This window comes from Apodemus sylvaticus, chromosome 2, assembly GCF_947179515.1.
Source record: "Apodemus sylvaticus chromosome 2, mApoSyl1.1, whole genome shotgun sequence".
NCBI classification, from domain to species: Eukaryota; Metazoa; Chordata; class Mammalia; order Rodentia; family Muridae; genus Apodemus; species Apodemus sylvaticus.
The window spans coordinates 185,147,293-185,169,506 of record NC_067473.1 but is presented as its reverse complement, the minus strand read 5'-3'; the positions used below and the strand labels follow the sequence as shown (position 1 = coordinate 185,169,506).

Here is a 22,214-nt window from a genome sequence, read left to right as displayed (position 1 = left end):
GTTCGATCCCTTGGGACTGGAGCTACAGATGACCACGAGCTGTCGTGTGGTGCTGGGAATCACACTCAGGTCGTCGGGAAGAGCAGCCAGGGCTCCTAACTGCTGATCCACCTCTTCTGCCCCACCAGCATACTTTATATAATAGTGTTAAGCATGCAAAAAGCAATCTATCTTAAACTCATTTGGAAAGAAAAATTAAAAAGCAGAAAGCTACTCTAAAAGCTATGCCATGAATCTTGAATATTGATCAGAAAATATTTACTTAAAATCCAGTGGAAAAAAAGAACAAAACCCTGGCATTATGAGATGGGTAGCCTTTTTGCTGTTATTCTCTTACTTTGAAACATAAAAGTATAAGGCTTGGGGTCACGAAAGGAAAACCAATAGCAGATGGTGCAGAGGCTGTGAGCATGCTCAGTGCCACCACCTCAGGAACAGCAGCGGTCTTTATACTAAGGTCTCCTCATCTGAAGACCTGCTTCTGTCAGTGTTTGCTTTCTTGTCTCTGGAAATGCTCTCCCTGGCAAATCACACTCACCCCGCTCTGTAGGACACCCCTCGCCCTGTTTCTCTTAGCAAAGTTTTATAATTCTGGCATCCAAGAGGGGGGAGCATGAGCAGAAGAGACATGGGTTCAAGGCCACTCTGGGTGTGACTGCCTCAATCAGTCGGTGTGGAACCTGCGCTTCCTGATTTTGAGTCAGTTTATTTTCCCCTCCTTAGTTACAGCTGAACGACATAATAGAAAAGGCCACTGAGAAGCCACAGGATTGACCAACCTTCATCAAATGCCTATGACTCTAAGTCTTCTTTACCATGAACAAAATCTATCATGACCCGAAACAGAGATCTAAAACATAATGCACTGCTCTCTCCTGGAGGCTTCACACAGGGTCGGGGTGGGTCAGGGGTGAGCACCCTGAGGGTGGGGTGGGGTGGGCCTGAGCCCACCGCTTACCTTTAACAGCTCTAGATTCCCCTCCTTCGCCATGGGCACGCCCTTCTTCACTGGATATCCCATCCGAACAGGCAGAGGAACAGCTGAGGGTTTAAATGGTGCAGCCGTGGGGTAAACACTGGGCCAGTCCTGGTCAGTATCCATCTTCTCTGTCCTAGGAGGTAGTGCCTAAGAAACATGACACACTTAAAATCTTTAAGTCTAAACATGTTCTTTAATTTTATGACAAGACTTGTAATTAAGATACATAAAAGCTGAACTACCCTATACAAAACCAGATATCAAAGACTGTGAGAAACTGAGAAAGGTCCTTGCTGTGCACACCTGGCAATCTGAATTTGACCCTGGGAATCCACACCAGGTGAAAAGAAGGAACTGACCCCACAGAGCTGTTGTCTGGTCTCCACACACTACATACAAATGGTGATAAGTAAAACAGGCTGGTTTCCACCAAATCCATTGTTTGAGTAATAAACACTAACTCAGCATAAATATTTGCACAGCTCCTTTAATGTCACAGTTCCCTCACAAGAATTAATTTATGAAGTTTTAAACTTGCATCTATGGTGTAAATCAAACACGAGGAAATGTTAAGAACTTGGAAACAGGGCAGTGGACAAGGCTCAGTTGGTAGGGTGTTGCTTAGCATGCACAGAGGCCTGGATTAGACCCCAGCACCTAGGAATGGTGGCACCTATGATGCAGCTCCTGGGAAGTGGTCAGAAGTTCTAGGTCAGGGGCTGGAGAAGTGGCTCATCAGTAAGAGCACTTGCTGCTCTTGAAGAGAACTCAGGTTCAGTTCCCGGCCTCCACATGGTGGCTCACAACTGTCTGCAACTCCAATTCCAGGCAATCTGATACCCTCTTACAGCTTCCCTGTATACTAGACACATACATGGTGCACATACATATACACACACAGGCAAAACACTTGTATACATAAAATAAAAAGGAATAAATCTTTAAATGCGTTTTTTAAAAGTTCTAGGTCATATTTCTTATGGAGCAAGTTTGAGGCCCTCATGGGCTATAGAGTCCCCACCTCAAGAGGAGGAGGAAGCCATGGTGGTAGGGCTGGGGTAGGAGGAGGAACTTGGGAATAAGGATGATAGGACAGTGGAAACACTTACGGTCAGTGAGATGGCTCAGCAAGCAGAGGTGCATGCCAGCAAGCCTGACAACCTGAGTTCAATCCCTGAGACCCACAGTAGAGGGCACTGACTCCTCAAAGTTGTCCTCTGACCTCCACACATGCCACAGTGTGTGCACGTGCACACACTCTCACACATAAATAAATACACGTAATTTAATTTTAAAAAAAAAAAAAGAGTAAGCATTTGAGATAAATTAATGAAGGCTAAACAGGTTTTAAAATGCATAATCTCTCCTAGGCCAGAGATAAATGACTTGACATCTTAGCCAATCAAATGAACACACACGTGTACTTTACAGTGTGAGATAGCAGGAGATGGCCCCATACCAAAGGTTTCAAGGTAAGCATGGCTCAGTGCTTGAGAGCATTTGCTGTTCTTGCAAAGGACCCACGTTCTCTCCCTATCGCCCACATCAGAACCACTTGTAACTCCAGTTCCAGGGAGTCTGATGGCCTCTTCTGGTCTGCACAGGCACCCGACATGCATGTGGTACACATAAATTTACACATACACAGATACACATTAATAAATAAAAGTAAATACTTTGTAAAAGTGGGGTTCAGGCTGGCAAAATTTAGTCATGCCATCTAGATTTCAGAATCAGAGTGGTACATATCCCAAAGTGGGAAATATTCCTCTGAAAACTACTGCCCTAGGTGACCACGGCCTGGGCCTTGGACTCCATGCTTATCAACTGACCTGAACTCCTAACGATGCCCAGAGGAGAAAGACTGGGAGAGTAACGCTGACTGCTGAACGCACCATCGGTCTGTATTGTGGGTGCACCTACTTTCTGGCGTGTGTGAGTGAGTCTACTTCCTAGAGCTGATGATTTGAACACTAACTCCCAGCAAGGTCTGGGAGCGGGCACCCTCCACCTCACCTTAGAGCTTTAGAAGTCATTAGAATAGAGCAGAGTGAAATAAATTCACGTGTACCTTTCTTCTCATCGGCCTGTCACTTCTGGATGCCGTACCTAAAAGACAAGAACTTACAATGAACCATTATTCAAAATCACTGGCTTGCAGTTCTAACACAGCTTAAGGTACTTAGTAACATGAAATGGAAGGCAGGATAACCTGCCTTCACCAAGTTTTGAATAATGAGGATAAAGAAACTCCATGGCCCTTACGATATAGTGAACTCATCATCTAAAGAAATACATCCTTCCTTCTATGAGTCTTACACTGTAGCCCAGGTCCTTAACTTGCTGCAATCCTTCTGCCTCAGTCTGCCAAGTGCAATTACAGGCATACAACATCCATACCCAGTTAAGAAAATATTCTCACTAATTCTAAGCGTCATAGTACAGTAAGTTCATGTTCTGACATAATAGCAAGTGAAAGTATTCTGAATCTTTAAAGACAGTCAATTTGAAATGTCCAGTGACAAAAATTATCAGTAACAAAACTCATGAACAAAACGTTTAAGTCACAGGACCGTAGAAGTGGGTGGAGTCTTCACATACCAAAAGTACTTTAACCATAGTTAAACAACATGGTTGCTGTAGAAATAGCAACACTTACTAAGAACTTCTCCATAAGCTATCCTAGACTATTCCTTATCACTTATTTAGCCTTATTCACTATGGCAAATACAAGTATCACTGTCTTTTTTAGAGGCCACCTTTAGTCAAGAAAATCAAAGGACAAGATAAAAGGTGACTGCAGTATAATGTGCAAGATTCCTCATGTTTTGGTCCACTGTCTCCAGCCTTACCTTTAAGAGCTCCACAGCTGCAAGGAGCCTTCAGTACCAGGCCATGTCCCCAGCCCTATCTCCAAGGCTAAACTTTGTTCTCTGCCTGGAACACATTTCCCATGATCCTGGTCTTCTCCTTTCCTGTCCCTGTCTGTTTCTTCACCTGACATATTTCTATTCATCCCACAATGCCCATTATTTCAAAATTGAGGGCTACTATTCATCACAAACCAGGAACACAGTAATGAGTACAACACAGCTTTTGCTCTCAGTATTGTTGCTGCAGTATATAGCCTGGTGGTCTGTCCCCACAACTGACACCTGTGTTGCTAGCCTGCAGGTGTTCTGTCATGGGATGTCTCCACCTTCCTAACCATGAGAATCAAGTCTCCTAGGGAATCCCTTTTCAGTTTCTTACCTGTCCTGGTTAGGTTTTCTATTGCTACAATGAAATTCCATGACCAAAGAGCAACTTGGAAAGGAAGTTTATTTGGCTTACACTTCTTCATCATAGTCCATCATCGAAGGAAGCCACAACAGGCAGTAATCTGGAGGCAGAAGATGATGCAGGGCCTTGGAGGAGAGCTGCCTACTGGTTTGTTCAGCCTGCTTTCTTATAGAAGCCAGGACTACCAGCCCAAGACACTGCAATGAGCGGAGCCTTCCCCATCAATCACTAATTAAGAAAATGCCCAGCTGGCGGTGGTGGTGCACACCTTTAATCCCAGTACTTGGGAGGCAGAGGCAGTCGGATTTCTGAGTTCGAGGCCAGCTGAGGTTCTCCCCTCTGAGATGACTCTACTTTGTGTCAAGCTGATATAAAACTAACCAGGACAACTTACCTCTTGTCAACTTAACACACAAACATATCACTATTAAGCTATAACCTTTCCTTTTTGTTCATTCCCAAGACCACACATTAACATCAAAATCACAATATAAAACATTTGACAAACTTTAAAAATTAAATAATTTAAAATTCAGTCTTTTTGAAAACCCAAAGTTTCTTTTAAAATCTAAAATCTCTTTAAAATTTGATCCCTTAGACATGGGCTCCTGTTAAATCAAAATTAACTACTTTCTTACTTCAAGAGGGAAGAACCAGGACACAGTCACAATCTGAACAAAGCAAAACCAATCTCCAGAAGTATATACAACGCAACATTCAATTATCTGGGATTCACTCATGATCTTTTGGGCTGCTCCGAAGGCTGGATCACTTCTCTGGCTCCATCCTCTGCAACACACACAGACTGCCTTCAATGCTGAGGGCAGCACCACTCCACAAGTGCTGTTGCTCTTGGTGGTCATCCCATGGTACTGGCATCTCCAAAATACCCAGGCTTCTGCTGCAACTGGGTTGTACTTTCACCAATAGCCTCTAGGCTATCTTCATGGTGCAAAACCTCAACTTTTCTCCACAACTCCTTAAACCTGGTGCTTTCGATGCTACTCCAGCCGCACCTTCAAAGGTTTCTCCTGGCCTCTTACAGTGCCAAGCCTCAGCTGCTCTCCATAAGCCCCTCACACTGTCAAAACCAGAACCACCTTATACTATGAGTTTAGCTGCTCAGGTGAAGTACAACTTTGGCCACCTCTGGAACACATCTCTGATGATTCTTAGAAACACTTCTCAGAAGATTTCACTTCAATTATGTTGGTCTCTTCTTAAAAAACGGCTAATTTCCCAGCTCCAGCAACAACTGTCCCAGTAAAACAAAGGTTTTACTTTAGTGGTTCTTGTCTCTTGTTAATCACAGCTGACTCTTCAGCTCCAGCTGACCAGAACCACAGATTCTTGACACAAATGGCCCAGTTACAATTTTTGCTTCCCTCGTAAACTTCATGAATCAGGCTTCTGTCTCTGCACTGCTCTCAACATTTTGTCTTCAAAGCTCTGACAAAACAGCCCACTGAGCTCTTAACACGCAATGACTATTCTGTCCCAAAGTTCCAAAGTCCTTCCATAATCCTCCCTAAAATGTGGTCAAGTCTGTCACCGTAATACCCAACATCCAACCATCCACTCCATAGGTGTGGTTCTCTCTGAAGAACACTGAATAAGAAGTGTGCAATATTTCCTAGAGGACACACACTTTAAGCTAAAGAGTGAGGGCAAATGAAAGGTAGTTACAGAAACAGGCAGGTGGGAAAATCTCTGAAGACAGCAGAGAGTGCTTCAGCAGTCCATATGCCAAAACCCGATCAAGGCAGAGATTAGCATAAGGTCCTGCATAAGGATGACAGACAGACTCATGTAGGGTCCATACTTTTACAACTTAGTAACATTTCATTCTATGAGTTTTTAGAAAAACAGACTTTTAAGGCAATACTCGCCTCTTGGCTAGACTATGACATTGATTACACATTTTGTTCTCCTTGTTGACAATCTATGCCTTGTTGGATGTTTTCATTAAGAAAACCTCAAATCAGGTTAAAGTAGGGATTTCATAACGAACTCTAGAGTGTGAGAAGAAAGGCAGCCCTAGTGGGTGATGGGAGAACTCTAGGAACCCCAGACCCCAAATACTTGATACCTGAGCTCTGACTGGGCACAGTTCATGGTCCTGCAGTGAACTTGGGGCACGTGGGGTTTGATTGCTTGAGTTTCTAGGAGGAATTCCTCTTTCAATGATGGAAGTCTGAATATTCCAAAATATTGAAGAGATGTCCTTGGCAGGAAGGTAAAGAAGAGTTATGGAAGTACATTTAAGGAAGCAGAAACTCTGCTATAAGAAGTCTTAGTCCCTGCTATGGTGGGGCAATCTGTGAGCTGTTTGGGTGCTATTCACTTTTGGACTGAATCCACAAAGAAACGGGCATTAGCCCATCTACAGTGATGCAAACCAGGAATGCCTGCAACATCAGACTAAGTCCTCACAGCACAAGGAGACACTATTGAGAAGCAGTACTCCTACAGTGCTCAGCATCCGGCCACAAGTGCATTTAGTTCACATCACCAAATGCACCTCTTATCTGACCTTATAGTATAGACTAGAGAGAGCACAGAAAATAGAAACAAGTAAACAAACTCCAACTCAGTAGGGCTTATATTGAAAAAAAGTCAGATAACTGAAGAGGGTCACCATATTTAATGTGCTTCCACAAGACAGGCTTGGCAAAAGGTTTCTAATCCCTGAAGAGGGTCACCATATTTAATATGCTTCCACAAGACAGGCTTGACAAAGGGGTTCTAATCCCTGTAAATGGTACTAACACTCATCCAACAGCTCAGGAAAGAATTTATCCTCAAGGCCCACATCAAATTGTCAGTGAATCCTATTTGGCTTCATCCTCAAATTACATCCTATGAGCCAAATCACCTTCTGCAGTTACCATCATCTCGCTTGGAATACCAACAGCCTCCAAATAGGTCTTGCAGTCTTAGCCTGCTGAAGTGAGTCACCACACAGATGCCAGTGATCCTTCACAAGCAGAAATCATGTCACTTCTCTATTCTAGTGTGATCCTCCCTCAACTTCTAACAAAATCCAAGCTTAAAGCTTTACTTGAACAGCTCTGGCCCGGTATCTGTCTTTCTTTTCTTTGGTCATGCCTAGCCTCTTTGAGAGGAACAGAGCTCTCCTCTTAAATCGTTGTGACTGCTCAAACATCTTTTCCTCTGAGAGGTCTTTCCTCACTATTTCATTCTACCTTATAGCCACTGTTTCAACAGCATATCGTTTTCAATACTCTTTCTTTTCCTTCGTGATAATTAGCGTTATTGTTACTGTTTACCAGTGCTTAAGCACTAGTTCAAAACTGTGATAGATTACCAACCTCTGCAACTCTGCCTAACACACTTCTACTTAAGAGAATAAAAGAGTGAAAACTTGAACATGGACACATCTTAGGACTGTGACGAGCCACTATGATGCATTAGGTAATCTATAATTTACCCGAAAACCATTTGTGGATTTTCAACAAGGGAGTGTAAAGACACGATGAGCTGCTGTGAGGTCTGCAGGAGAGCAAGCGCGGAGGGATGAAGCATGCCCCGCAGGAGAGGGGGCGAGGGAAGGCCCCGGTGGCGGCAGGTGCCCGCTCCCGGCCGGGCCTTTCCTGTTGCCCACTCGTGCACGCAGCTCCCACGCTTGCACCGCCTCTCACACCACAGTGAGCCCCGAACCCCTACGGTGGGCCGGACGACCTCCAGAGAAACACCGGAAGGTCACGGAGCGCGCGGCCTCCCTTCTCCTCCCCCCGCAGCGAGCGGCGGCGCACCCACACTCACGCGGGCCGACTCTTGGAGCCGCGGGCCTGGCGACTGAGGAGAAGGTCCGCAGGCCGTGCGCTCCAGGGTACAGGGTCTGCCTCAGCTGCAGCGCAGCGGCCGCCATGATGAAGGACGGTGAGCCAGAGCGGACAAGCACCGCCGGGAGGGGGCGGGACCGGAAGTGTGTAACCTGGGAACGGAAGTGCACCGTGCAAAGGGATGTCAGAGCTGTGGATCCGAGTTGGCTGGTGTAGAATGATAGGGACTCTGACCTAGAAGTCTCACTCACAGTCTACTGTTTTGGGTTGTGTGTTTGTTTGTTTTCTTGCTTGCTTGCTTGTTTTAATGGCTGCTCTAAGACGTTTTTCCCCTTTTCCTTTATGTGTTTTATGTATATTGGTGTTTTCAGCACATCATGTCCCAGCATTGCCCACTGGGGCCAGCAGAGGACATGGAGTTGGGGAAGTTGTGAGCTTCCTTGTGGGTGCTGGAAGCAGAACCCTAGTCCCTTAGAAGAGTAGTCCCTGCTTAATTGATGCAACACCTCTCCAAACCATTTTTTTTTCTTTCTTCCATTTTCTTCCTCTGTCCTTTCTCTTTCTTTTCAATCATACAGCTCCAGTCTCCCAATTGCTGGAATGGAGCATAACACCTAGCTTTAATATGTTTTTAAAATTACTCTGTGTGTGTGTGTGTGTGTGTGTGTGTGTGTGTGTGTGTGTCCACTAGTAAGAACAGGTTAAGGGAGTTAGTTTAAGGTTCTCTCCCATCACCACCTAGGTTCTGAGGGTTAAACTCCAGTGGTAAGGCTTTACCATTTCAGCAGCCTTTATACTTCTTACATGACTACAATCCAACAGAGGAAGTAACAAGCACCAAAGGCAAAGGCATTGGGAGCAGGGCAACTGCACCCCCTACCAGTTTGTTTGTTCGTTCAAATGGCCTTTTGAAGTAGATTGAGTTTAAATTTTGACCTTGTCTTTTCATGTATTATTTTTGCGGTGAACCAGAACTGGATTCCTAAGACCAATGCAGAAAGGCTCATAACCTCAAGTAACCCTTGCTTCAGAGGATTTGGCTTCCATGGGTACCTGTGGTTACATGCACAGTCCTATGTGAGCACACACAGATTAAAAATAATCTTTAAAAGTAACTCCTTTATAAAGTATCAGTAGGCAAAGATGGTTTCCAGTGTAAAGCATGTATTAGTTTGCCAGTAGAAGTTTCTAAACTATGTAATTTTCAGCTGGGAAGGCTTTGGAAGTACACTCATCCACTGGTTACTTAAGTTCTTATTAAATTCTGAAAGGGGGACTCCACATTTTAAGTTTTTATTGATCCCAACAGATTACATAGGTAATTCTGGGTAGAACAATTTAAAATTTTTAAGCCTTCTTTTCTTTAATGATCTTCTACTAATTTGAAGCCTAGGTTAATATGAGAGATAGTTTTTTAATAAAAACTAAGTTCCTTATAAAAAAGTATGTGAATAAAGTGCACCTGTTTCCAGATACAGTACCAATGTCCAGGCAGGGAGGGAGCACGCAGTCTCTTCAGCCACCAGAACAGCACTGGTTACATCATGAGATGGAGTTGAGAATGTGGATATGTGTTGGGGAGGGAAGACTGACGAGGTGGCTCAGCAGTTAAAAGCAGTGACTTGTCTTCTAGAGGACCCTCATTCAAATCCTAGCATCCATATGGTGCCTCACAACCATCTGTAATTTCAGATACAATGCCCTTTTCTGGCTTCCACAGGTACCAGACATGCATGAAGTGCAAGGGCATACATGAAGGCAAAATGCCCATATATAATAAATAACCTTTAAAAGAAAAAAAAGCTCTTCATTGAGCATGATGGCACACACCTTTAACTCAAAAGGCATAGGCAGGTGGTTTTCTGTGTGTTGAAGGCCAGCCTGATCTATGAAGTTAGTTACAGGTCACCCAGTGATTGTCTTAAAAAGGAAAAAAGAAGGAAAGAAAAGAAAGAAAATATGGGTCTCAACCTTGACTGAACACTAAAACCACCTCAAGAGCTTAAAAAAAAATCTTGGCTTCACTCTGAGGTGGTAGCCAATCAATCTAGGTGTCTTTGAGCATTAATTTTTTAGCTTTGTGTTTAATTTGTTTACATATTTTTTAATTAAGAAAGTTACCCAGATTGTCAGGCTTGGAAGCAAGTGCCTTTACCACTGTTCCATTTTGTTTGTTTGTTTGTGGGGAAGGGACATCTGGAATTTCAGAGGTTGAGGCAGAAAGACTGCAAGTTCAAGGCTATACTAGACTGCATGTTATGTACTGAGATCCTGCCTCAAAAATAACCCAATACCAACTGAGCCATCTCGTTGGCCTTCATATTTCTCTTTATAGAGTCCTTGGAAGTATCTAAAGATGCATTGAAAAATGCATACATATATTTATTGTGCCATCCACAATAAGATAGAAAAATCCCAAGAATGGGGATTTCATTCTTTGCATACTTGGGTTGAAGGGGCATAAAACAGGCTTCTGTCCAATAGACATTCAGCAATAATCTGTGAATATGCCTATCAATTTACACTAAACCTTTTTTTTTTTTTAACATGCCCATTGGATACAAGGTAAAAACTGCTGCCTATCTTATGCTGCTAAACACTGTGATAGTATCATGCTTGGCTGAAGAACGTGAAGAATGAAGGGGCTTGTTTTAGCTCATTCTGAGGGAACAGTGCATTGTTGCAATAGGATCTTGAGGCTGGTGCTGAGCAATCTCCACAGTCAGAAAGCATCATGGAGGCTAGTGCTTAGCTCACGTTCTCTTTTTATTCAGCCTAAGATCCCAGCCCATGGGATGGTGCTGCCCACATCCACCATGAGACTTCCAAACTCACAACATCCAGGGGTGTATCTTCTTGGCAATTTTAAATACAACTGAGTTAATAACTTTCAATTAACCATCACAAATACTGTCACCCAAGAGGGGAAATGGAAGTCTCTATCAGTATTCTGTATTCTTTAATGTTCATATTTTTCAACTCATTTTTAAGGATGTATGTATTTATTATATGTAAATACCATGTAGGGGTCTTCAGACACTCTAGAAGAGGGCATCAGATCTTGTTACAGATGGTTGTGAGCCATCATATGGTTGCTGGGATTTGAACTCAGGACCTTTGAAAGAGCAGTCAGTTCTCTTAACTGCTGAGCCATCTCTCCAGCCCTTAATGTTCATACTTTACAGTACTAGCAGATAACACCTTGTATGGATGTTAGACAAACTGAGCCATATCCTCAGCCCTATCTTTGTTGAAAGTTAAATTGACAAGTAACCGTGCATATTGATACTCACTTACTACATATTAAACACAGCCTCTCATGCCAATTTCCAGGATAGGACTGTCTTCTCATTCTTCCTTATTCCAACTTCCTTAAGGAGAGGACCTCAGGCTTAATACATGTGTCAAAGATGGAAAAGCAAGGCAGAGAAAGCTGTGCACTCAATTCTTTCTTAAACCAAGGAGATGCCATAGGGATTACAGAAATTCATCCCCTGCTTTCTCCAGGACTTATGAGACCACTCTTAACAGGATGTCTGGGGGCCATTGTCACTTAAACTTGCAAGGTGTATTCACATTTGAATTCACAGCTCAGTGGACAGAAGACAGGAGCAGGCTCTTTAGGCTCTGCACATACCGAAGTAACATCTTTCTCTGCTCTGCACATCATGTGTGCTGGGTAGAAAAGGATGTAGTGGGCTTGAATAATTGCTAAACACTGAAGACTGGATTTCAAATAACCAATACCAGCACTACAAGATAGGTATTTCCATCTTTGTTTTTGAGACTGTATCCCAGACTGAATATGAATTTATGGGAATTCTGCCTCCAGCCTCCAAAGTGCAGGTATGAACCTCACCTTTCCTACTCCCTTATCCTTAACCTTTGAATGGAAAAACATGGAGGCATTAGGAATCTAGGGGAAAAAAAAAAAAAAGGCCACATCGCAGAGGTTTAGCTGAAGAAAAAGTATACACAATTCTTTAGGGCAGGGGTGAGATGAAGCAAAAGAGATTGCCAAAGTACCTATGGAAGTGCCGGATGGCCTGTAGAGGGCAGGTGGAGTCACAGAGGATAGCCAATTAGATAGGCACTATTGGTAACCCACTAGGTATTTGTAACTAAATGCCTGAGTCCCAGAATAGGTTGGCAAGGTCTGGAATCAACAGAGGGAGAAACATACAACTGGAGAAAAACTAACTCCAGGATAAGTGAGTAGAAATGGGGAAGCATTGGTTTCAGGTTTGACCTCATCCTTTAATCAACAACTGTGACTGTCAGTGGTCCTGTATAGACTTAGTGGCCTGCAATGAACCTTTCTAAATAAACGATGTAGAACAGAAAAGTTCCAGTGACACAGATCATAACATCAAATGTACTGCTTATTTTAAACAGTCATCCAGTATGCTGCCTGTTACCATCTTGCCTACAATGATGTCATTCAGCCTTGTAAGAGCCCTAAATTCCCAAACACAGAGAGGATCAAGGCCATGGGAAGTCCTGTCAGAATGGAAAAAAAAAAAAAAAAAGATGTTTTTGGAGGGTACGTATGTAGAGATTTGGTCCATGTTGCTTGAAGACAAGTAACCCTTGCTGACCCAGCGTTCACCAGGTAACCCAGGTTGGGCCTCAAATTCACAGCCATTCTACCTCAGCCTCCCCCAGGACTGGGATTACAGCAGTGGACCACCACATTAGCATGGCCCATGTTTCAGCAAGAGTTACACACTACGGAACAGGCTAAGGAGGGCAGAGTACGAGGAGGAGTGAGGCAGAAATGATCAACAGTCAGCTTCCTCACAGGTAAACATCTTTGTCACCATAGCACTTGGGGTGCCTAAGAGTCAAGGCACTTTAGATATTGTTGGAAGAGTTGGAGCCTTAAGTAAAGACTTGGCTTTTTGTTAACAGCTCATGATTTGGGAATTACACACATTGTAGACAAATAGCAACAAATACCTACTTCTTATAATATATTTAAAGCACTGGACCCAACATGAGGTCAATAAATAATGGCAATTGCTCTTTATGTTGTTAAATCCCAGGAAGACATTTTAGAAAATATGACCGTTGTGTTTGAAAATACATTCCCTACCGCATATACACATATTGCAACAAGGAATTCTTTCACGGTGACTCGGTAAATCATGGTAAAGTTAATACCCAGTTGAACCCTACATTAAATCCTTTGAAAGCCCTTTATGTGCAGAGTTGCTGGGAAGGAGCAATTGTGGAAGTAGGGCTCAGAGGGCCAGCAGTGGGAAGTTTTCTTTAGGAGTCCTGAACCAAAACTGGCACCCCACTTTACCTGATGAATAGTCGCTCTGCCTACAACAGCAGTAACATCTTATGCTTGTGACTATGAGATGAGTTCAAAGACTTTTTTTTCCAAATCAAATTTTATGTATAATTTATCATTGTTCTCACCCAATTTTTAGTTTTGAATAAACAAAGTCTTAATTAAAATCTCCCAAGACACAGCTAAGTTTTTATATTTTTCCTTTCCATAATTGTGACACTAGCAAGTCTTGACCCAGGTAATCACTTTCAGCCAATGTACGGGGTGGATAACCCTGTACTGGAGCCTGTCCTGTTCTGTTTCACAGCAACATGCCCAGTTCAGAGGACACGGATGTAAACCTTGCCCATGTCACTCAGCCCATCTCTTTTACTCAGACAGTTCCCCAGCAGCTCTTTGATGGGGACACAGTCCTCTGTTTCCAGCACAAACTGCTCCAAAGCCTTGCGTCCTGGCAGCCGGCTCTCCTCCATCGCGTTTCTGACACTCTCCAGGACAACGCCTCTAATTGCTTTAGGTTCTCCCGGCACACCGAAGATGATAAACAGACCCAGACAGTCCTCTCCTACCAAGTTACAGAACTCTTGCAGCTTATCAAATCTGCCTTTTTTCCAAGACTCTTCTCCCCTCAACTCACAGGATTTTGGGTCCCTCAGAGGGAGAGAAGACATCCTCAGGGTCTGCACTGCCACCTGAAGCCGTATTTGCTTATCGGGTCCCCAGAAGGTCCAAATCCAGTCTGCTCCAAACAGCCAGGCCTGGTGCTTGGTCATCTTGGTGGTGGTGAGCCAGTCATCAGCCCCCCTTTCCTGGCAGAAAGTAATGAAGTGGACGAGGAAGATCTCAGTCAGTGAACTTGCTGCGAGGCAGAGTCTGCTCAGTGGATACTCAAACCCGAGGTACTCCTTCAGCTTCTGCGCTGCGTGGGAAATAGCCGCACTGACCACCTCACACATGATGAGAACCTCCTGGCTGTCCTTCGGAGCTACCTGCTGTGAGGCCTTTTGCCCCATGTTCTCACACCCAGCAAATGCTGCTCCTAGCTATCCAGCATGTGAATGGCACTGGGAACTGCCTCTTTCTCAGAGATTTTCTTCAGCGAAGCCACATCTGTTAAAGCCACCACCAGCTTCCTACTGCCACAGCTTCCTTGGCATGGCTAGCCATTTAAACCTGAGGCTAAACAAACATGTGATGGAGGGCCCCCTGTTTGTCAACTGGGTGTGTTCTGCTCACACAGATTCTTTATACCTGCCAAGTGGTAGATGACAATTTCACACAAAACACCTGTTCTACTCCAGGTTATGTACAGGCTACGTTTGATCCTTGGTAAACTCTTCCTGGATGTGGCTCCTGTTTCCAAAAACTAGTCAAAATAAAACCAGCATGTGAAAGTATGGGTTAGAATCCTACATTCTCCAACCAATGTCTCCAAGCTTGTGTCTCTTCTGTTTCCTTTTCTTTATGCATCTGTTCTGACCTTTTGTTCCCCAGATGGGCTGCTGGCATTTCCTTTTATACATACTTCTTAAGCAGAGATCCCAATTTGTCTGATTCAAACAAACTCAACCAAACGTCCAAGTTTACATACAAGAACCTATTACCGATTCCACCAGAAGCAAAGACTTTGTTTTTCTGAACAAAGAAACATTAATGACAAAACACAAGGTAATTATCAATTGACTTTATTTCCTCTCATAAGGTAATGAGAACTTTGCATAATATTTTTGTAAATAAAATATATAATCAAAAAGTTTTTAACTTTATCATATATCATCAGTTGTTACCTTGTCCTTAATAAAGAATATTTGGCATCTGTAACAGTCTGCTGGTATTTTCAACCAGGTTCTAATAACAAATTGAACTTTTAAAATGGTGATATTTATTCATGTTAAACTAAAACCCCAATATAGGTAGAAGCCAATATAGTCATGAAATCATGAATGGGAGCATTCAAAGAAAATCACTGTTAGCATATGATAATTTAATTAGAAATAAACAGCAGTATTACAGGGTTCACAATGAATAGCTCTATAACCTGTAGAACATAAAAAAGGAATACTGCTGACATTTGGAAATGGCTATAGCCAGATCTATTACCATAAATTGACCTGTCCACCTGTTCTCCAGTGTGTAAGCTCCTATCTGGAATACAGGTGGTCTCATTTTGAGTAGCCCTTAATGGAAAGTAGATTGTCTCCAACACTGCTAAAAACACACAAATACACACAGCACCGAACAGCTGCTTTATAGCGTTCTATTTTCTTTACAAAAAGCTTTTGGGCCTCGTGTGACAGAAAACATGAGCAACATGCTATTGGACAGGATAACCATTAGAAAATGTTCTGCAGTTTTTAAATATCTGGATCCTGATTGAAATACTATGAAACCCCAGCTCAGCTGCCAGTCTAAGTAAAGGGTACAGTCGACATGGCTGGGCAGACTCCTTAGTTCAACATAATGAGGAGTTTAGCAAAGAAAAAAAAAAGAAACTTAAAATGTAAAGGTTCTGTTTGTTTTTTTGTTTTTCCAAGGGCATTCTAACAAAAACTTTTCTGATGGGGATATGAGTGCATCCAAAGGCTTCAAGTTGATGTGGTAATACCCCAAAATTCTTCATTATGAAGCAAATGGAGTCAAGATTAAAGTTCAAGTTCTAAACTGCCCAGCAATTTTTGTGGGAACCAAAGAAATATATATCATGTAGAATTTAGCCTGAATGGTCAACTCTGTTAAAATTCATCAGTGGAGAAAAAAAAAAAATGGAACTCTGGTATCTTCAGGAATCAGCTGTTATATGATCAGTGAGAATATTGGGGTTTCTTTGTTTTAATATGATCTTTTGATCCTTGTGTCACAAAATAAAGGTTCTGTTTTCTGTATACTGTGTATATACATGTATTTAGAAAAATATATAAAAATAAGACAGTGAGAGGCAAGTGGAGGTGCTGCTGGCATGGTGGCACTCGGATCTGGAGAGCAGCACGCCCACTCAGCCGGCTGCAGCGAACACTGATGTGGCCAGACCCTCTCTCCTGGGCATGTGAGCGAAGCACTCTGGTAAACACCCAACCATAAATGCAACATATGTCACAGACTTTACATTAAATAGACAGAGCAAGCATACTTCTGTTCACCAGTGTCTTTTTTTCTCTCAGCATCCTCGGAATTGGCACCACTCCCGTGTTACAGTTCACCTTCTGAGGGAGCAGAAGTCCGAACAGTAAACAATGCACAACCTGTCACCTGCTGTATACACTATCCGAGAAACAAAGCTGGAAAATGACATCTGCGCTCCTGGCATTTGCCCAGGTACTCGCTCAAACATTGGAGTCTTCATCTGTGATGCTGGCACTGGGGGAACGGGCAGCAAAATCCTTAAACATGTCATCTTCCTTTAACATGTGCTGAAAAACAATGGACAACAAGTTACAGAGTCCCAAGCTCAGCACCACATGCCTCCAACATGCAAGGAGGTGTTTGAGGCTTTAGGTGCTTTTAGAATAACACTTGCAGTTCACTGTACACACTCACCGTGAGATTGTTGATGCCTTCAGAAAATGCACCTATCTGTCTCACCGTCCCTTCTGAATCTTCCATCTGCCATGAACAGACCACAAGGTGACAAACTCATTTGTACAGTTTCAAAAGTGTAGAATGACAAAACTGCAGACAACTGAATGACAGTCTAGACAGAAAGAATGTACACAGCATCGAATGCAGCATGAGCAGGAGTGACTCTGTTTCAGCTTCCCTGCTGTGACACTGTCAAGGTCTCAAATCAGCACCAACAATAAAGTACGTCAGGTACCGAGGACAGTGCCAGGAGTGGGCCGTGCTCTGCAGCTACTGAGGACAGTGCCAGGAAGTGGGCAGTGCTCTGCAGCTACTCAGGATGCTATCTTTATGTTCAGGCATATGAGGACAGCACCCTTCCTCAGTGACAGTGTGCAAGGCTTGCAGGCAGTGTCAGCATGACTGCAGGCACCTTACCTGCTCTAACCGATCTAGATCATCCTCTTCATACAGGCGCATGTCCAAACCAGGTCTAAACCCCTTCTGGGAGCTACCTGATGCCTGGCCTAGCTCCATTGGACAAATGTATTCCTCTCCATCTTCATGTTTCTTCTTTCTCAGATTCCCAAAGTTGCTAAAGGTCAGTTTCTTTGGCTTTAAAAGCAAACAAAAAGATACCCAGAGATAAGATAAAGTCCCTATGGCAAAGAACTAATTACACCTGTAAGTTAATTATTCACCTCACCTCATGGGGAAGCAACTTCGATTATCAAATTATCACAAGAAATCCAGAAGCACCCCAGACACAGTAGCAGCACACCCAAATATCATAAATGGTATTGGTCTAATTTTCAAAAGGTCAATCTCACTGTTATGCCACAGGCTGGACATGTCAAAATCATTTTTTTGGATTAGACAGGACTTAATAAAGTAGGAGAATCCCTGAATTCCTCTCAGGGATGAGCCAAGTTTTGCAGGACTAGTCAGTCTAAGATCAGTAAAAGACAGCAGTCCTCACTAGGCCTTTGTGGCACAGGCCTGCCTGCAACTGCAGCTACTTGGCTGGTGAGGCTTGAGAATCACCAGCTTAATTAAATATTGCCCAGGCAACTTAATAAAAGCATGACTCAAAATTTAAAAAAAAAGAAAAGAAAAGAAAGAAAAATAAAAAGAAGGGGCAGCCTGGGGTGTGCAGGTCAATGGTAGAGCACTGGGTTAATATGATTAAGATCCTAGGTTCAATCCCAAAGTTGGGTGGAGAAGAAGGAAGGAGACACAGGAAGGGAAGGCAGGTGGTAAAGCTGGGATTATTTTATTTACCTATTCTGCTTTGTACTAGGACTAGTGAGTGGTAAAAGAATTCACAGTCTTGGATAGGAAAGAGTCCGCTGATCTTTAGTAGAGAAATGTCATCTGAATCAGTACATGGTCCCCAAAAAGAAGGAATTCAAAGGTAGACAGGGTAAAAACAAAAAGAGCTCAGCATATATTTCTGTAAGAACTCATAAATTGTCTTTACATTAAAGATGTGAAAATAATACACCCAGATAAGTAGATATGAGAGTATCTCAAAAGAAGAAGAAGAAGAAGAAAAGGAATCTGGATTTGGCACAAGCTGCAAACCTCGGTAAGTAAACAACACCCCTGGGCCGTGACAGATAGCTCAGACCAACTATGAATTTGCAGTCCTCCTGCCTCAGACTCTTGCATGCTGGGATTACAGGCAGGTATCACAACCTCTGGTTTTGACTCTCTTCCTTTCTGCGTTAAAGATGGATCTTTATTTAAAATGCTGATCTATCAAGTTAGCAATGACCTTCACAATCTTTTGTTCAGGTGCTGCCTTTGTGGGACGTTGATAACACCACTGCCATCTTCTTTGATGCCTGCTTAACCTTCCTTGCCTCCTTGGCAGTCTGACGGCCTGCTTTCTGTGAACATCCTAACTTCTGGTTTCTGATTCCTCTTGGCCATTATATCCTCAGGATGCACCAATGATGGCCCACATGAATTTGCACAGCAGACTCTTTTCATTTGAAGTCCTTCTAATTGCCCCTTTTTGTGGTTTCTTTTATAAAGGACAGTAGTACAGTTTTTCTGTAGAGCATTCCTTTTGGAAAGGGATGCTGACTCACATTTTACATTAAGAAACTAGAAAACCTTCCAATGGATCCTGGGGTAGTGCTGCCAGTGTCCTGAGTAGATCTTGCACTAGTGAAACTGCACAGCTCGACCATCATGACGATAGCTGCCCACCGCGCCGGAGGAGATTTGACTCTCTTCTTAAGAAGATTTTTCTGACTTATAAACCACAGGAGCTGAGTGTGTGCAAGAAGTCTTCCTGTTGTCCATTTGCTTGTCAGCAGCACTGGGATCAAGCCCAGGCATGCATTCTCTTCTCAGTTATTTCTACCCTAACTCCTCCTCTTATATATGTTTACCAACAGGAAAAGCAAACCATTGCTACGGAAGACTGGACCCACGTCAGAGTCCTCAGCATTGGCAACACACAGACAACAGAAGCTGACCGCATCTTGTTCAACTCTAAAAACATAAATGACTTCAGCAGAAACTTTCAAACATGCAGTCACTTAATTAGTCTTAAAATGTATGTGTACATACAGGTATTTTAAACTCATTGATAAAACTGAGTACATCTTAGAAAATGGAAACATCGTGCAATGACTAAATGCCAGTATCCTGAACCAACCTTCACTTTGGCGGTAGCCGTCAGCAATACATAATCTGGTAACTCCATGGCATCTCGCTTCTGGTGCTGGGCCTCAGCGCCAATCAGAAGGTTGAAGTGGGTAGCCAAATGTCTGCGCAGCAAGGTTTTATTTGGCGGAATGTTCAATAACTGAGCCATAGTTTCTACATTAAAACGAGGCTCAAGAACCTGTAAGAAAAAATTGGGAGTGGTAAAAAGTATCATAGCTCATACATAGTTGAAATGGGGGTACTTCACACTGCAAAAATCGCTCATTTGGATAATCCCCAACAGCTCTCAACAGCCCACGGCATGGACTTTATTTTTTTAAGATTAATTTTTTTTATGTGTAAAAGTGTTTGCCTACATGTGTGTATGTGTACCGAGTGTGTACAGTAGTGTCCATGGAGGCCAGAAGAAGGTCTCAGATGCCCTGGAACAGGAGTTAAAGATAGTCATTGCCACCATGTGGGTGCTGAGAACTAAACCCAAGTCCTCAAGAGCAGCCATGCTCTGGCTGTCTCTCCAGCCTGAACTTTGTTTTTTAATGAATTTGGAATGCTGCCTCTGAAAGCAACTGGTCATGGAACACTGGGGTGCAGAAATACAGTGTGCACAGATGCAGGAGTTTAAGGCCAGGATCACATGACAGATGGCTGGGTGGTACTCAGTGGTGAGGGGCAATAAAAAGAAACGGGTGTAAGCCTAATTTAGAGAAAGACACTAAAAATGCTCTGCAAGTGAAATCCAGGGGAGCACCTTGGGAGGGCTGGGGTCACCTCCGGATTACTGCAAACAAACTGATATACAGTGAGTGTCCTTTGCTGCAATGCTTGGAACCAATATTCGGATTTTGGCATACCAGCATAAACTGATTTTTCATTTTGGGGGTAGAATCTAAGTTCTAGCAGATTCACTTATGTTTCACAGGCACATAGTAGCCTCATGGTGACTTGATGCAATTCTACTAGCACATAGAGCCATTCTACCATGGCTGGGGGTACAATTTTTTACTTGTGATGTGGAAACAAAAGTTCACAGATTTTAAAGCAATGTAGATTTCAGAGCAAGACTGCTCACCCTTTAGACTAATGGAAACCAACCAAGCAAGCAGTCGATTTCAAACTGAAAGAGCTTTACCATGAGTCCTCCATGGACACCACTGCCTCTGAGATTGGGGGCATACTCTGCCAAGTCCACAGAGCGTAGCCACTCCATCACACGATGATTGGTCCACTGCTGAACCTCAGATGGAGTGATGCTGTTCTGTGGAAAAAAACACATATTCTATGTTTTAGATGTTGATGACAGGACCCTCAATACTAAGCCTGCACATTCAGTCTAACCGGTCTGGCCCATGGAGAATACTATCTGGTGTCCCATAAAGTATTCAAAGAAAAGGCCAAACAAGCATTTGCTAATTTGATTGCTCTTTGAAAGAACATATACCACAGATTCAAGCTTTCTTATGCAGCAGTAAGAAAAGGTAAAGGAAATATTTACAGTGACATTTTATTCCATGGAGAGGTGGCAGGAAAACGTATAGTCCATGAACAGGAGGAAGCAAGAGTAAGCAGAAAACAACTCTTGGCTTCTAATGACAACTAATGACATGGTGGAACCTTTATGGTATATCCAAATGGAGGGACACAGGAAAACACAGAAGTCACTGAGTCTGGATCTGAGCTCTGAGGAAACCAGCTCTTTCTGCAGGTTCCAGGAGAAGAAGGCTCTAAGTTTTCCACACTTGGACTGCCAAGTCCACACGTGCAAACCTCTGATCTGAGATGCTACCTCGTCAGACGGCCGCCTCCGAAGACAGTTCGGCTCAAAGTTATTGATCCTCAGCACCTGGATGGCCCGTTTGATACTGAGATGGTGCAGCACGCTCACAACCTTCAGGGACAGAAGGTCATCCTGCAGAGGAGACAGAGGAGCTCACTGTGCTAGCCCACAGCAGGGGGCGGAGGCTCCCTGGAGAATCTCAGAACTCTGGCATCAAAGTGGAAATCACTGCTTGTGATTTCAGTCTTCAGTTAGTAGCAGAACTCCTTTACTGTTCTCAACAAACCCCTCTCTAGAGCCTCAAAATCATATTATGCCCCCAAATCTGCCAAATCTTTATCACTCATCCAGGTGTTCTGATAGGATAGTATCATCCCAGGGCTCTGAGAAGCACTCACTGGTCACTAAAAAAGATAGTCTGCCTTTTCTTCAGGAGCAGGGAGTCAGTGTCTCTTTGCTCTCAGGCAAGCCCCAGCTCAAAATACTCCTGCCTCAGCCGGGAAAGCTGAGACTGGGTGCTGTGGGGCTGAGCCTTGAGGAATTCTTGTTTCCTCCTTAGTCCTCAGAACTTGATCTGCATGCACAGCAGACATTGCAATGCACAGCAGGTCAGCAGACAAACTGCTCCCCCTTCCTCTCCACACACCCCTGGATCAGCCTTCCTGGCCTGCAAGGTTCCCTGATCAGGTTTATTTCTTCACCTAGCAGACTTGGCGACCAATGTTGAAAAAAAACCTATGTCCCTCAGTATAAGGGTTTTGGGTAATAGTAAAAGAGAAAAGAAATGAAGACTTTTGTTTCAACACATCACCAATAAATTTCTTCAAGGAAACACTT

The 22,214-nt window shown here is 43.3% G+C and overlaps 3 protein-coding genes and 1 pseudogene across 12 annotated transcripts in view; all 4 read right to left on the bottom strand.

The window, feature by feature from the left end:
- The window catches only part of Mrps35 (mitochondrial ribosomal protein S35), a 31,092-nt gene extending 22,896 nt beyond the window's left edge, over positions 1-8,196 (bottom strand). The window contains exons 1-4 of one of the 2 annotated variants that reach the window (XM_052175308.1): positions 8,048-8,131; positions 6,351-6,455; positions 3,051-3,088; positions 959-1,126 (exon numbers count right to left, since the gene is read on the bottom strand). In XM_052175308.1, coding sequence (XP_052031268.1) covers positions 959-1,126; positions 3,051-3,062 — 180 coding nt within the window. In that variant the 5' untranslated portion in view covers positions 3,063-3,088; positions 6,351-6,455; positions 8,048-8,131. Of the gene's footprint in view, positions 1-958; positions 1,127-3,050; positions 3,089-6,350; positions 6,456-8,047 lie in introns of both variants that reach the window. The other variant, XM_052175306.1, reaches the window with a different exon arrangement.
- A 5,490-nt stretch (positions 8,197-13,686) lies between these two features.
- Positions 13,687-14,379, bottom strand: Rep15 (RAB15 effector protein). The gene has a single exon (XM_052172771.1). It carries the CDS (start codon positions 14,377-14,379, stop codon positions 13,687-13,689), a length of 693 nt encoding a protein of 230 aa, XP_052028731.1.
- A 1,465-nt stretch (positions 14,380-15,844) lies between these two features.
- Positions 15,845-22,214, bottom strand: part of Ppfibp1 (PPFIA binding protein 1) — a 138,297-nt gene continuing 131,927 nt past the window's right edge. For all 9 annotated transcript variants that reach the window (XM_052175295.1, XM_052175296.1, XM_052175294.1 and 6 more), the window contains 6 exons: positions 21,387-21,509; positions 20,733-20,858; positions 19,593-19,781; positions 17,360-17,536; positions 16,901-16,966; positions 15,845-16,773 (listed from right to left, as the gene is read on the bottom strand). In XM_052175295.1, coding sequence (XP_052031255.1) covers positions 16,687-16,773; positions 16,901-16,966; positions 17,360-17,536; positions 19,593-19,781; positions 20,733-20,858; positions 21,387-21,509 — 768 coding nt within the window. In that variant the 3' untranslated portion in view covers positions 15,845-16,686. The remainder of the gene's footprint in view (positions 16,774-16,900; positions 16,967-17,359; positions 17,537-19,592; positions 19,782-20,732; positions 20,859-21,386; positions 21,510-22,214) is intronic.
- LOC127679418 (60S ribosomal protein L24-like) lies at positions 18,438-19,122 on the bottom strand (annotated as a pseudogene).

Bases quoted from the DNA above. Each gene is read 5' to 3' on its own strand.
- Rep15 (XM_052172771.1), bottom strand. From the start codon at position 14,379: ATGGGGCAAAAGGCCTCACAGCAGGTAGCTCCGAAGGACAGCCAGGAG.